Source organism: Tribolium castaneum, chromosome 1 (assembly GCF_031307605.1).
Source record: "Tribolium castaneum strain GA2 chromosome 1, icTriCast1.1, whole genome shotgun sequence".
In the NCBI taxonomy this organism is placed as follows: domain Eukaryota; kingdom Metazoa; phylum Arthropoda; class Insecta; order Coleoptera; family Tenebrionidae; genus Tribolium; species Tribolium castaneum.
This window is the reverse complement of record NC_087394.1, coordinates 8,301,999-8,314,686: the sequence shown is the minus strand read 5'-3', so window position 1 is coordinate 8,314,686 and position 12,688 is coordinate 8,301,999. Positions and strand designations below refer to the sequence as shown.

The following is a 12,688-nucleotide window of genomic DNA, read 5'->3' as shown; positions in this document are numbered from 1 at the left end:
AACTTTGACTTTTCAACACCGTATTTAGCGCCGGTGTACTCAACATTATTTTTGTAATTAAATTTTATGGAAATATTGGTTTGTGAAATAAAAAATACACACAAAAATAAAATGGTCCTACCTTTCGTATCGCTTCCACGTTGGCTACCGTTTGTAGCATTAAAAAAAAATTAAAAACAACGCCAAAAAAGGTTCATTTGCATTAAATTTAGAGCAAGCCACTTTCATTCATTGAAATTAAAGAGAAAATTATTAAGTGGCATTAAATTGTTTGAGCGTTTATTTTATTTAGTTACTGAATTTAAAACGCGTCACTCAAACTTTGACTTTTCAACACCGTATTTAGCGCCGGTGTACTCAACATTATTTTTGTAATTAAATTTTATGGAAATATTGGTTTGTGAAATAAAAAATACACACAAAAATAAAATGGTCCTACCTTTCGTATCGCTTCCACGTTGGCTACCGTTTGTAGCATTAAAAAAAAATTAAAAACAACGCCAAAAAAAGCTTTATTTGCATTAAATTTTGAGCAAGTGACTTTATCGATTGAAAGTAAAGACAAAATCAGTACGCGACGATAAATTATTTGTGTTTTGTTTTATTTATAGTTACTGAATTTAAAATGTGTCACTCAAACTATGACTTTTCAACACCGCATTTAGAGCACCAAGAACAGGAACGAAGCAAAACTCCTCAAATCCTGCCTTGGTAAACCACCGATGATAATGATGGATGATTTTAACTGGCTCCTTTCTTCTTTCTTCTTCCAAGGGGCCCCACCCCGCCCCTTGGCGTGGAACCCGACCTTAAGACAGGATTGGTTCCTCCGTTCTTACCCTAAACTAATCTAACTGTACAAACTAATTACAGTGCATTTTTATATACAAATGTCAAAATACAGGTGGATTTTGGTCAGCTATTCAGCACTTTGGCAGTCGTTGCTTCGAACGTCAACGACTACCAAGTCCAAGTAATTGCTTCATTTTGTCAGCAATGCCAGGAATAAAGGAAATAAGTATGAGGTAAACAATGATTATTCGAAAATGAAGGGAATAAAAAAATTATTGGCTTGTGAAATGGAAAAAACTCAACAATATATTTAATATTTTTCACTTGGCGTTAAATGAAATGCACCTACCTTCATATCGCTTCCACGTTGGCTACCGTTTGTAGCATTAAAAAAAATTAAAAACGCCAAAAAAAGCTTTATTTGCATTAAATTTTGAGCAAGTGACTTTATCGATTGAAATTAAAGACGAAATCAGTACACGACGATAAATTGTTTGAGTGTTTTATTTTATTTAGTTACTGAATTTAAAACGCGTCACTCAAACTTTGACTTTTCAACACCGTATTTAGCGCCGGTGTACTCAACATTTTATTTGCAATTAAATTTTATGGAAATATTGATTTGTGAAATAAAAAATACACACAAAAATAAAATGGTCCTACCTTTCGTATCGCTTCCACGTTGGCTACCGTTTGTAGCATTAAAAAAAATTAAAAACAACGCCAAAAAAGGTTTATTTGCATTAAATTTAGAGCAAGCCACTTTCATTCATTGAAATTAAAGAGAAAATTATTAAGTGGCAATAAATTGTTTGAGTGTTTTATTTTATTTAAGTTACTGAATTTAAAACGCGTCACTCAAACTTTGACTTTTCAACACCGTATTTAGCGCCGGTGTACTCAACATTATAATTGCTATTAAATTTTATGGAAATATTGGTTTGTGAAATAAAAAATACACACAAAAATAAAATGGTCCTACCTTTCGTATCGCTTCCACGTTGGCTACCGTTTGTAGCATTAAAAAAAAAAATAAAAACAACGCCAAAAAAGCTTTATTTGCATTAAATTTAGAGCAAGCCACTTTCATTCATTGAAATTAAAGAGAAAATTATTAAGTGGCAATAAATTGTTTGAGTGTTTTATTTTATTTAAGTTACTGAATTTAAAACGCGTCACTCAAACTTTGACTTTTCAACACCGTATTTAGCGCCGGTGTACTCAACAATATAATTGCTATTAAATTTTATGGAAATATTGGTTTGTGAAATAAAAAATACACACAAAAATAAAATGGTCCTACCTTTCGTATCGCTTCCACGTTGGCTACCGTTTGTAGCATTAAAAAAAAATTAAAAACAACGCCAAAAAAGGTTCATTTGCATTAAATTTAGAGCAAGCCACTTTCATTCATTGAAATTAAAGAGAAAATTATTAAGTGGCATTAAATTGTTTGAGCGTTTATTTTATTTAAGTTACTGAATTTAAAACGCGTCACTCAAACTTTGACTTTTCAACACCGTATTTAGCGCCGGTGTACTCAACATTTTATTTGCAATTAAATTTTATGGAAATATTGATTTGTGAAATAAAAAATACACACAAAAATAAAATGGTCCTACCTTTCGTATCGCTTCCACGTTGGCTACCGTTTGTAGCATTAAAAAAAAAATAAAAACAACGCCAAAAAAGCTTTATTTGCATTAAATTTAGAGCAAGCCACTTTCATTCATTGAAATTAAAGAGAAAATTATTAAGTGGCAATAAATTGTTTGAGTGTTTTATTTTATTTAAGTTACTGAATTTAAAACGCGTCACTCAAACTTTGACTTTTCAACACCGTATTTAGCGCCGGTGTACTCAACATTATAATTGCTATTAAATTTTATGGAAATATTGATTTGTGAAATAAAAAATACACACAAAAATAAAATGGTCCTACCTTTCGTATCGCTTCCACGTTGGCTACCGTTTGTAGCATTAAAAAAAAATTAAAAACAACGCCAAAAAAGGTTCATTTGCATTAAATTTAGAGCAAGCCACTTTCATTCATTGAAATTAAAGAGAAGATTATTAAGTGGCATTAAATTGTTTGAGCGTTTATTTTATTTAAGTTACTGAATTTAAAACGCGTCACTCAAACTTTGACTTTTCAACACCGTATTTAGCGCCGGTGTACTCAACATTTTATTTGCAATTAAATTTTATGGAAATATTGATTTGTGAAATAAAAAATACACACAAAAATAAAATGGTCCTACCTTTCGTATCGCTTCCACGTTGGCTACCGTTTGTAGCATTAAAAAAAAATAAAAACAACGCCAAAAAAGCTTTATTTGCATTAAATTTAGAGCAAGCCATTTTCATTCATTGAAATTAAAGAGAAAATTATTAAGTGGCATTAAATTGTTTGAGCGTTTTATTTTATTTAGTTACTGAATTTAAAACGCGTCACTCAAACTTTGACTTTTCAACACCGTATTTAGCGCCGGTGTACTCAACATTATAATTGCAATTAAATTTTATAGAAATATTGGTTTGTGAAATAAAAAATACACACAAAAATAAAATGGTCCTACCTTTCGTATCGCTTCCACGTTGGCTACCATTTGTAGCATTAAAAAAAATTAAAAACAACGCCAAAAAAGCTTTATTTGCATTAAATTTAGAGCAAGCCACTTTCATTCATTGAAATTAAAGAGAAAATTATTAAGTGGTATTAAATTGTTTGAGCGTTTATTTTATTTAAGTTACTGAAATTAAAACGCGTCACACAAACTATGACTTTTCAACACCGTATTTAGCGCCGGTGTACTCAACATTTTATTTGCAATTAAATTTTATGGAAATATTGGTTTGTGAAATAAAAAATACACACAAAAATAAAATGGTCCTACCTTTCGTATCGCTTCCACGTTGGCTACCGTTTGTAGCATAAAAAAAAATAAAAACAACGCCAAAAAAAGCTTTATTTGCATTAAATTTAAAGCAAGCCACTTTCAATCATTGAAATTAAAGAGAAAATTATTAAGTGGCAATAAATTGTTTGAGTGTTTTATTTTACTTAAGTTACTGAAGTTAAAACGCGTCACTCAAACTTTGACTTTTCAACACCGTATTTAGCGCCGGTGTACTCAACATTTTATTTGCAATTAAATTTTATGAAAATATTGGTTTGTGAAATAAAAAATACACACAAAAATAAAATGGTCCTACCTTCATATCGCTTCCACGTTGGCTACCGTTTGTTGCATTAAAAAAAAATTAAAAACAACGCCAAAAAAGCTTTATTTGCATTAAATTTTGAGCAAGTGACTTTATCGAGTGAAATTAAAGACGAAATCAATACGCGACGATAAATTATTTGAGTGTTTTGTTTTATTTATAGTTACTGAATTTAAAATGTGTCACACAAACTATGACTTCTCAATAGCGCATTTAAAAAATTAAAACGCACGTCTGCTACCGTTTGTAGCAAGACAATGAAAATAAATTAACCGCAAATGAAAAAAAAATAAACTGACCTTAGTCTTCTGTTCCGATGCCATCTTCTTCTTAAACGAACCTACTGCAATAGAAGAAACAACGAAATTAGAACAATGTGCCCTTAAATGACTAGTTGAAAATATCACAGATTTGATTTAGGTTTCTAAAATAAATCACTGCAAACTTACCCTTTAATCCGGATTGTTGTTTCCTTCTTGAAGTCTATTCCATTGGCACTAACACACACTAAACACGAACACTAGTCACCGAATTTAACATTTAAACCGGAAAATTTAGATTTAATTGAGCACACGTCCGTTCGCGACAACGGCAAGTAACAAACTGAATAAATTAAACGAAACGGCACAATAATATAAATAAACCGCTCGTTTCGCGCTCCCGAAGTGACCCGTGCCACTGCTCGCTCTCGACTGCTCCGCCCTCGCCGCCTGCGCCGCACACCTAACCTCGGGATACGTCACGGATGTGACGTCATGTCAAGTGTAAAACAGTTCATCACCAGAAATATTCACTGGCACAATTCGTCAAATTTAAAAACATTCACACACAGAATTATTCAAAATAGAACAGTATTGATCTAAAAAAATCATTATGAGAAATGTACTTGACTATAAACGTCTAAAATTATAAAAATTTCGCATGCAGTCAATGGAAAAATAAAAATGCAGGTTTTAATTTAAACAGAAACTGGCAGTGTGAAATTTTGGTGCGAAAATTAGTGGTATCGCAATGCGGATAGCCACAAATTGTTTGCTTGTTTTGTTTTGTTGAAAATTCGGTAGGTTCCAAAAATAGGGTTATGTTGATACCTGAGAATGACAAAATTTACACTTTTTTGAATTTAGTCTCCATCTCTGCCCTTTCAAAGCGTTATGATAGAATATTTAGAGCCGAAATCTCTACCTTTATTATGTGCTATTGCCAGAAAGAGACAAAAGTTCAGAAAGTAGGGTTAGAGTTATTACGCTCTCTTCTGAAGTATTGAATTTTAACTTTAATGGATTTTGTGTGCTTCTCTGCACTTTTGGAGCGTTATTAATTAGTATTGAATATGTTTAAGAGCAGACAAATCTACCTTGTGTCAATGACATAAACTTCAGTGAGATTTATTGAAAAATGAACTTCTCGTGTCAACCTTTTCATGAAAAAGGGTGTTTAATCGTTTATAAAGAGCGTGTTAACGTATGTTGTTAAATTTACCACGTAATAAAACAAAGTACAACTTTTCAATAAAAGCATTTTGCAAAATCCTTATTCAATATTTTCACTATTTTCCCCCTTTCCTTTGTGCAAACAAGCCGGTGATGTAAAATTTTAGTGCGACAAATTGCCACAAATTGTATTATTTTTAAGTCTCCAGAAAATTCGGTTTCAAAAGTAGGGTTATGTTATCATCTGAAACGTAAAATTTTTCACATTTATGGATTTTGTGTTCCTTTCTGCCCTTTTAGAGCGTTTATAACTATTATTGCGTATGTTATAGGCAGATAAATCTACCTTTGAGTCAACGACATAAACTTCAGTGTGATTTACTGAAATGTATATAGGGCAAAAATGAATTTCTCGTGTTAAACATTTTGATGAAAATGGGCGTTAAATCGTTTATAAAGGGCGTGTTAAGATGTTAAGTTTACCACGTAATAAAACACAAAGTACAACAACTTTTCTATAAAAGCACTTTGCAAAACTCTTATTCATTATTTTCACTATTTTCCTCCTTTCCTGTAATAACTGATTCGCCCTTCGGGGGTCATTCTGAATACTGTTTCCACCTTTTTTTTTCAAAGAGTATCCCTACATTTGATTATTATGTATACACTCATAACTTCTTTTTTTGCTTCACTTTGGGACACTGAGTGGAGCTACCACCAGAAAAAGCTTCCAAAGCATTCTAACAAACATTTTTTATTGCATTCCATTTGTAAGAAAGTGAGGTTAAAAATTTGACACTTGCTAAAATGTGCTAAAATAGCTACCGAAATACTTAATAGCAGAATATGCCATAAAATTCGACAAATACAAAAAGGTGACCACAATTTATATGTATTTGATAACATTAAACCAGTTACACCCAAAATACGCTAATTAATCAAAAAACAGTCATTAAATTGATACTTTTCGATCGTAAGAACGCTCGTTAAAAATCACGGTCTGTGCGTAATATTTAATAAATTCTGCGTACGAAATTTTCAAGGTTATTAATTTTTATGAATAATAATAACTTATGAAATTATTCAGACAAGTGATCTTAAAGCATTACATCATCTAACATAATTGTGGTTGACTTTTTTTAAAAATCAGGTAGAACTGCATAGTTTGACCGATATTCAACAATGTCAACATGCGAGTTAGTAACATTTAACGCTGCGTATTAACGCAATAAAACTTGAGTTTACGACGCATTTGACGGTTGTTTTGGGTCAAAGGGTACAAAACGGCAAGAACTGGAGCAAATTTTGGCCATTTGATTGTGTCTGTGTGTGCGTTTTTCCAGTGGGATGCTAATGATGTGATTTGTGTGTGATCGCGTCCTGGTGTTAGCCGGAAATTGACGGACCCTCCCTGTGGTGATTTTTATGGTGCCGGAGAACTGTCAAAGCTTATAAAAATACATTAGATATTTTCATTGTTCTAAAAAATGAACGAGAATAGTGGCGTGTACGATGCACAAGAGAGTGAAAAGCAGCCCCTTCTGGCAAATGAACCCACAACTTACAATGGAGAGACAGGAGGTGAGGGCCGTCTGCATTTTATCAATATTTATGTGTCAAGATGATTCATTTATTGCTGCTAAAATGTTTAAATCGCTCCTCTAGATTAGATCTTTGTTGTTTTTGCTTGCAGTGGGCCAACAGGCGACTGTCTCTCCTATCGGACCCGACGAGTTGCCCCCGCCCTTTTACCAGGCTTCCGAAAGTGGCGGAGTCCCAATGGTAACATGTCGCGTGTGTCAGGCAATGGTTGATATTTCCGGTAAAAGAGACCAGCACGTGGTTAAATGTGGACAGTGCAATGAAGCTACGGTATGTGGTGGCTGTAGCTAGGTTGGATTATTGTTTAAATAATTATTGAGGTCACTTTAATACCGGCTGATACTATAACAGTTGGTAGTTTGTAATCAGTGAAACTTTGACCCGCAAAGAATAAAAACAAAGCGTTCTTTTTCTTTGCTTTGGTCTGTTTCACGTGATTTCCTCCTCAATGGTTATAGATGGAGAGGTAAAGGCCAAAATTTTGAGTTTTGTTATATAGTGCTATAGAGTGTGTGTGTGTGTGTAATTCTGAATTTTTTCATGCAGCCAATTAGAAATGCTCCTCCTGGCAAAAAATACGTGCGTTGTCCCTGTAACTGCCTCTTAATCTGTAAAAGTTCATCACAAAGGATCGCTTGTCCAAGACCAAATTGTAAAAGAATTATTAATTTAGCCCCCAGTCCTGTCACTCCACCTGTACCGTCAATGCCAGGGATGTGCAGGGTGACTTGTGGGCATTGTCATGACACTTTTCTGGTAAGTTCAAAAAATAGCCCTAAAATAATTAAAAATTAAAATAGTAATTGAAACATTCAAGATGAATAATATAGCGTATTAGATAATTTTTTAGTAAAAATATAACAAAAAACATATTTCTACGTAAAAAAGAATTCCTGTTTATTGTTTGTCACTGTCATCCGTTACATTCAAACAATTTTTGCTTCTATGATACTGTTGAAAAGTAGTGGCTAACGTATTTTAATTTAATTTATCTAGAGCCAGTCTATTATTAAGTTATAATAAATATCACTACATGGAGACATCTAGTGATCTAGTGATATCAGTATGAAAAAATCGTCTCGTGATTGGCCGAATAAAAATTAATTCGACGAACGTCACTTCAAAACGTCAAATAAAATTTAACTAAAAATTGATTTAGCCTTTATTGTCTGACTGTGGATAGGAGTTATCCACTTATCAAAGTTCGACTGTAATAAAACAAATTTAGAATTATATTCCATTTCAGTTCACAGTAGAATTGCAACAGCGCATTTGAATTTTTTGGAGTGAAAAATTGATAGTTTCTGTATAAGAAAAGAATTATGTGTTACACTAAATCCCTGCGACACATTTTGAGCTATAAAAAACCACTAGAAACTCAAAATATGCAAATGCGTTGTTGCAAATTTCTGCTATGAACTGGAATGAGATATGATTAATTTCAATTATAAGGAATTGTAGAAAAAAACTGAAAAAATTGTCATATATAAAGAAAAAAATACGGTATTTAACAGCACACACTCGTTTTTGTGCGACTATTAGTTTTTGAGATCATACAGTACTACTAATAAGTATTATACAATGTGTTTTTTAATGATTCATATCTAGTCGCTTATGAATTTCCCAAGTAAAATAAAAAATGCCGCTTTATGGAATAATGACAGGCATTTAGACACCGAATATTAACATTCTCTTTTTATTAAGTCTCCAATTCGGAAATATGCTTCTACAATAAAAATGTTTTTTTGCACAGTGTAAGTGTAACAATTTAGTTGAATTTTAACGAGATTTTCAAAGTTAATTAATTGACAATTTGTGAATTTCACAACTGACAGTTTTGACATTTATTGACAAAGAATTCAGTTGAGCAGAGCGGCACAATTTTTTTACACCATTTTCGAAGTTAACTAGATGAGAATCATTTAAAAACATTGTAATATTATCTACTTATACTACTTTCGGTTCACTTTCATAAAAACCATTGTGGTGCAAATAAGGTACTCATAGGATTAGCTTTTATATGAGTTGCCATGGTAACATCTTCGCCATTTGCACCACAATGGTTTTTATGAAAGTGAACCAGGTATACTTATAAGTTACAGCATACTTATAATATACTTTGTATATTTTTCATAAGACAAATCTAAAGGCTCGATTTATGTTTAAAAAACGAGTTATTTTTATACTATGTGAAGGTCTCATGCATTTTTTAAAGAATATGTGATTTAGTCCATTTAGGGACTTTTGAAAAGCGAATTATATATAGAATCGCCTTTTGTATTGAAAAAAATCAATTAATGAGAGACTTCCTCTTCTTCATCTTTTCTTGTAATTTACATGTCTTTAAAATTTTAAATTGATACAAATGACAAGTGACCATTATCACCCTAAATTTTTTTGTAAAAAGTGTCCGTGATTTTATAGCTATAAAGACATGCTTGTGGTAAACATCTGTTACAATTTATTAGTTTAATAAATTTTGGAAATATTTTGGTATTTGTATTTTTTTGTTATGACTGGTCGGATCACAGAAAAAAAAATGCTATTCATATTTAGTGGCTGTTAAGACACCCGTATTCGTACTTTTCCTACTGGTGTTTTAATAGCTATTATACTGTTTAGAATTCCTTAGAAGCTCTATTGAATTTTTTTTAGTTGTTTTTGATATACACCGATGTAGGTACAGTTATTACTTGCAAAAATTCCGGAAAATAATAAAAACATAAAAAATGTCAGTATAAAAATATGTGTTTGTTAAATACCATCATAAGATAATAAACCGAATAATAAACCATTCTAGCCTTATCTAGGAACTTTCAACTGCAGCATTTCAGTAAAAATTGTTTAAATGTAGCAGATGAGAACACACCAACTGTGTTTATTTAATTTTATTCTGCTGATAGAAACACACAAAAATGTTAGAACAATACCTTTAGAAAATTCAGTCCAGTAATTAAATACCGTTCACGATTGTTTTAAATTCGGACTATCTATGAAAATCTGACATTTTATTTGGCAGTACTGTGAGTTGTCATAAGAAATTTATTTTGGGTTATAATTGATGACAACCAAGAACTGTCACTTTGCTTCTTTTTTTAAATAAATAATTGAATACGTTTTTATTGTTATTCTACTCATTATCATTAGGTAGAAAAGTCGGGTCTGTCTTTTTTACATCCTTCAAAGCCTCTTTTGATTAATAAGCAGTAGAACTGACAACACAGCGAATTTTCGACAAGACAACGTCATAAAGACAGTACCTGACAGGACCTGAGGCCAACCTAACAAAAATATATCTACGCCTGCTGAGAATTTAAAACAATCGTGAACGGATAATATTTATTATAACTCTTACTCACATACCGTGAGTAAGAGAAATGTAATATGTCGTCTTGTTACCATTTGTATAAAAATTAGTTTTTCTACTTTGGTTTCACAAATTGCTCATTGTTAAACTGAAATTAGTTTCACAAAGAGAACTTTTGTGCAACTCCTTTTAGTAAATTGTTAGGAGTTGCTGGGCTGGGTGTTACCAGTCATCACTGTAATCTAGCGTTAAGTCGTTTATTGATAAAGCCCGAATAATTAACAAAATTAAGAGGAAATAGTTTTTTGACAAGTTAACTGAACAAAAACAAACAAAAATGGAAAGTAGAAAAAATAGTATATAACACTCGTTTTGTAATTCTTAATTGTGGCACTCTTGCGTCGTGCTCCAAAACTATTCGTGCCACAATAAAACTCGTATAATAATCTACTGTAATGAGGTTTTGTTGCTTTTTTTTTGAATGTATGGAATATTGATTCATATTTCCGTGTCCAAGTTAGTACATTCCGAAACATAATTTTATTATTCATCTTGAAATTTTAATTCTGCACTGAGATGATTTGAAAAAATGGTATTATTCTTTCCAGTTTAACACGCTAAATAACGCGTTAGCACGCTGCCCCCACTGTCGGAAAGTGTCATCAGTGGGCCCCGACTATGCAAGAGGTAGAGGTAACATATTTTTCATTTTAGCCGTGATATTTCTATGCATTGGGATTGGAACGACGGCGGGTACTTACATGTATGCCAAAAGCCATAACGGGATTTATGTGTTATATGTGGGAGCTTTTATACTAGCAATAGTGATGCTTCTCCGTAGTATGTATTATTGCTTTATGAAAGTCAGTATCATAGAAGGTCCCATGTAAATAACTTGTATGTGAATGTATATACAGAAGTATGCACGTTTGCCACACGAACAAACAAACTTGTTTGCCTCTTTTTCGCAATTAATACAATTTAACGATTGCACAAATTAATCAAAGTGCTGTTTGTGATTTTTATTCTAAGTGAACGCGAGACATGCATACTTCTTGGATTTATTTATGTAGAATAATAGGCTCCTCTAGTGATAAACAAAATTTGTTTTTTACTTTCTCTAGGAGTAGGTAATTGAAAAAAATACAATAAAATATCTACTATAATCTAATACCATTCATCCGCTTATTTCCGTAATTCGAGACCCGCAAGAACTATTTATTCATTACTGTTGGTTGTTTATACATTCCCAAAGGACTACTGGTTTCTTTGATCACGTTTGTGTGTGTACATATTTCTATTATAAGTTGGTTGTATTATAATTTTAATTCTCTATGTAAAATTCAATTCTTTATCGATCGTAAATATACAGACTGTATGAGTAAAGGCGAGTGATAAAATAAAATATTTTTAAACTTTGTTGTCTTAATGCGTGGCATCGTACGTATCCTTTCCCTTGTATCCACCAACATATCCTTGATTATCCGCCAAGTCTTCACGACCAGATATTCCCTTGCCTTTTCCTTCAGCATCGAATCGTTCTTTGTGTGCACCAGTATATTTTGATGTGTCTGTTAACCGATCAACAGCCCCGGTATGGACTGCTTGCTACAATTGGAAAATTTTGAATTAAATTATTTATAAAAAATAACATACTGTAGTTTTTGAAGTTCCGGGCAAGCCACAGGTCGTAAGTTTATCTTTTAATTCGGACACTGGAATGCCTTTTTGTTTCGCAAGGTCTTCGAGAAACTTTACAAAAGTCGCACAGTCGATGGTTTTAGATCTGAAAAGTGTTTTTTGACACTAGCTACTTATTTCTGTTCCCCAGAATAAAGTGCACTAAAATTTTGACTCAAAAATATGCGAATCCTAACTATTAAAGATAGAAAGCTGGGAAGAAATTAAATACATAAATTTGTGGAAACCCAATTTTTAGTTTTATTCGGGGTGCAGATTTGATTTCGTACTTGAACTTGTTGAAGCATATTCCGGTATCTGTAGTGGTGATTTTTTTGCCAATTACTTGGGCTTGTTTTAACCATTTGTCGATCTGGGTCAGTGTTATTGTTCTACCGTCGGCCTTTGTGTCTCCAAATTTTGAAAAATTTACGAACTGTTGTTCCAAACTCATGCCACCTTCTGCCATTTTTTTGGGGGATGAGTTGTTGGGTTTTTGGGGTGAAAATAAGCACAAGAATTTGTTGAAAATGTTAAAGTGACAAACTGTGACGTACACTAACATGACGTAAAAACATTGAGAATCTTATGACTGGTTGCATTATTGAATTTTCAGTTTTACTTTTTTTTATTCAGAAAAGAAGAAGGA

At 32.3% G+C, this 12,688-nt stretch overlaps 2 protein-coding genes across 2 annotated transcripts; one reads left to right on the top strand and one right to left on the bottom strand.

Annotated features, from left to right (window-relative positions):
- The first annotated feature begins 6,710 nt into the window (after positions 1 to 6,710).
- On the top strand, positions 6,711 to 11,777 carry LOC655804 (uncharacterized protein). Its single transcript, XM_962365.4, has 4 exons — positions 6,711 to 7,031; positions 7,144 to 7,322; positions 7,599 to 7,808; positions 10,968 to 11,777. Exons 1-4 carry the CDS (start codon positions 6,938 to 6,940, stop codon positions 11,247 to 11,249), a joined length of 765 nt encoding a protein of 254 aa, XP_967458.1. The 5' UTR covers positions 6,711 to 6,937; the 3' UTR covers positions 11,250 to 11,777.
- Positions 11,697 to 12,615, bottom strand: LOC655714 (tubulin polymerization-promoting protein homolog). The gene is made up of 3 exons (XM_962275.5): positions 12,330 to 12,615; positions 12,016 to 12,145; positions 11,697 to 11,967 (listed from the first exon to the last, which is right to left on the bottom strand). The coding sequence occupies exons 1-3, from the start codon at positions 12,602 to 12,604 to the stop codon at positions 11,785 to 11,787; spliced, it is 588 nt and encodes a 195-aa protein (XP_967368.2). The 5' UTR covers positions 12,605 to 12,615; the 3' UTR covers positions 11,697 to 11,784.
- Positions 12,616 to 12,688: the final 73 nt, after the last annotated feature.

Bases quoted from the DNA above. Each gene is read 5' to 3' on its own strand.
- LOC655714 (XM_962275.5), bottom strand. From the start codon at position 12,604: ATGTTAGTGTACGTCACAGTTTGTCACTTTAACATTTTCAACAAATTC. The intron at 12,146-12,329 runs GTACGAAATCAA...AACACTTTTCAG, and splicing joins ATATGCTTCAACAAGTTCAA to ATCTAAAACCATCGACTGTG. The intron at 11,968-12,015 runs GTATGTTATTTT...TTCCAATTGTAG, and splicing joins CCGGAACTTCAAAAACTACA to CAAGCAGTCCATACCGGGGC.
- LOC655804 (XM_962365.4), top strand. From the start codon at position 6,938: ATGAACGAGAATAGTGGCGTGTACGATGCACAAGAGAGTGAAAAGCAG. The intron at 7,323-7,598 runs GTATGTGGTGGC...TTTTTCATGCAG, and splicing joins GACAGTGCAATGAAGCTACG to CCAATTAGAAATGCTCCTCC. The intron at 7,809-10,967 runs GTAAGTTCAAAA...TATTCTTTCCAG, and splicing joins ATTGTCATGACACTTTTCTG to TTTAACACGCTAAATAACGC.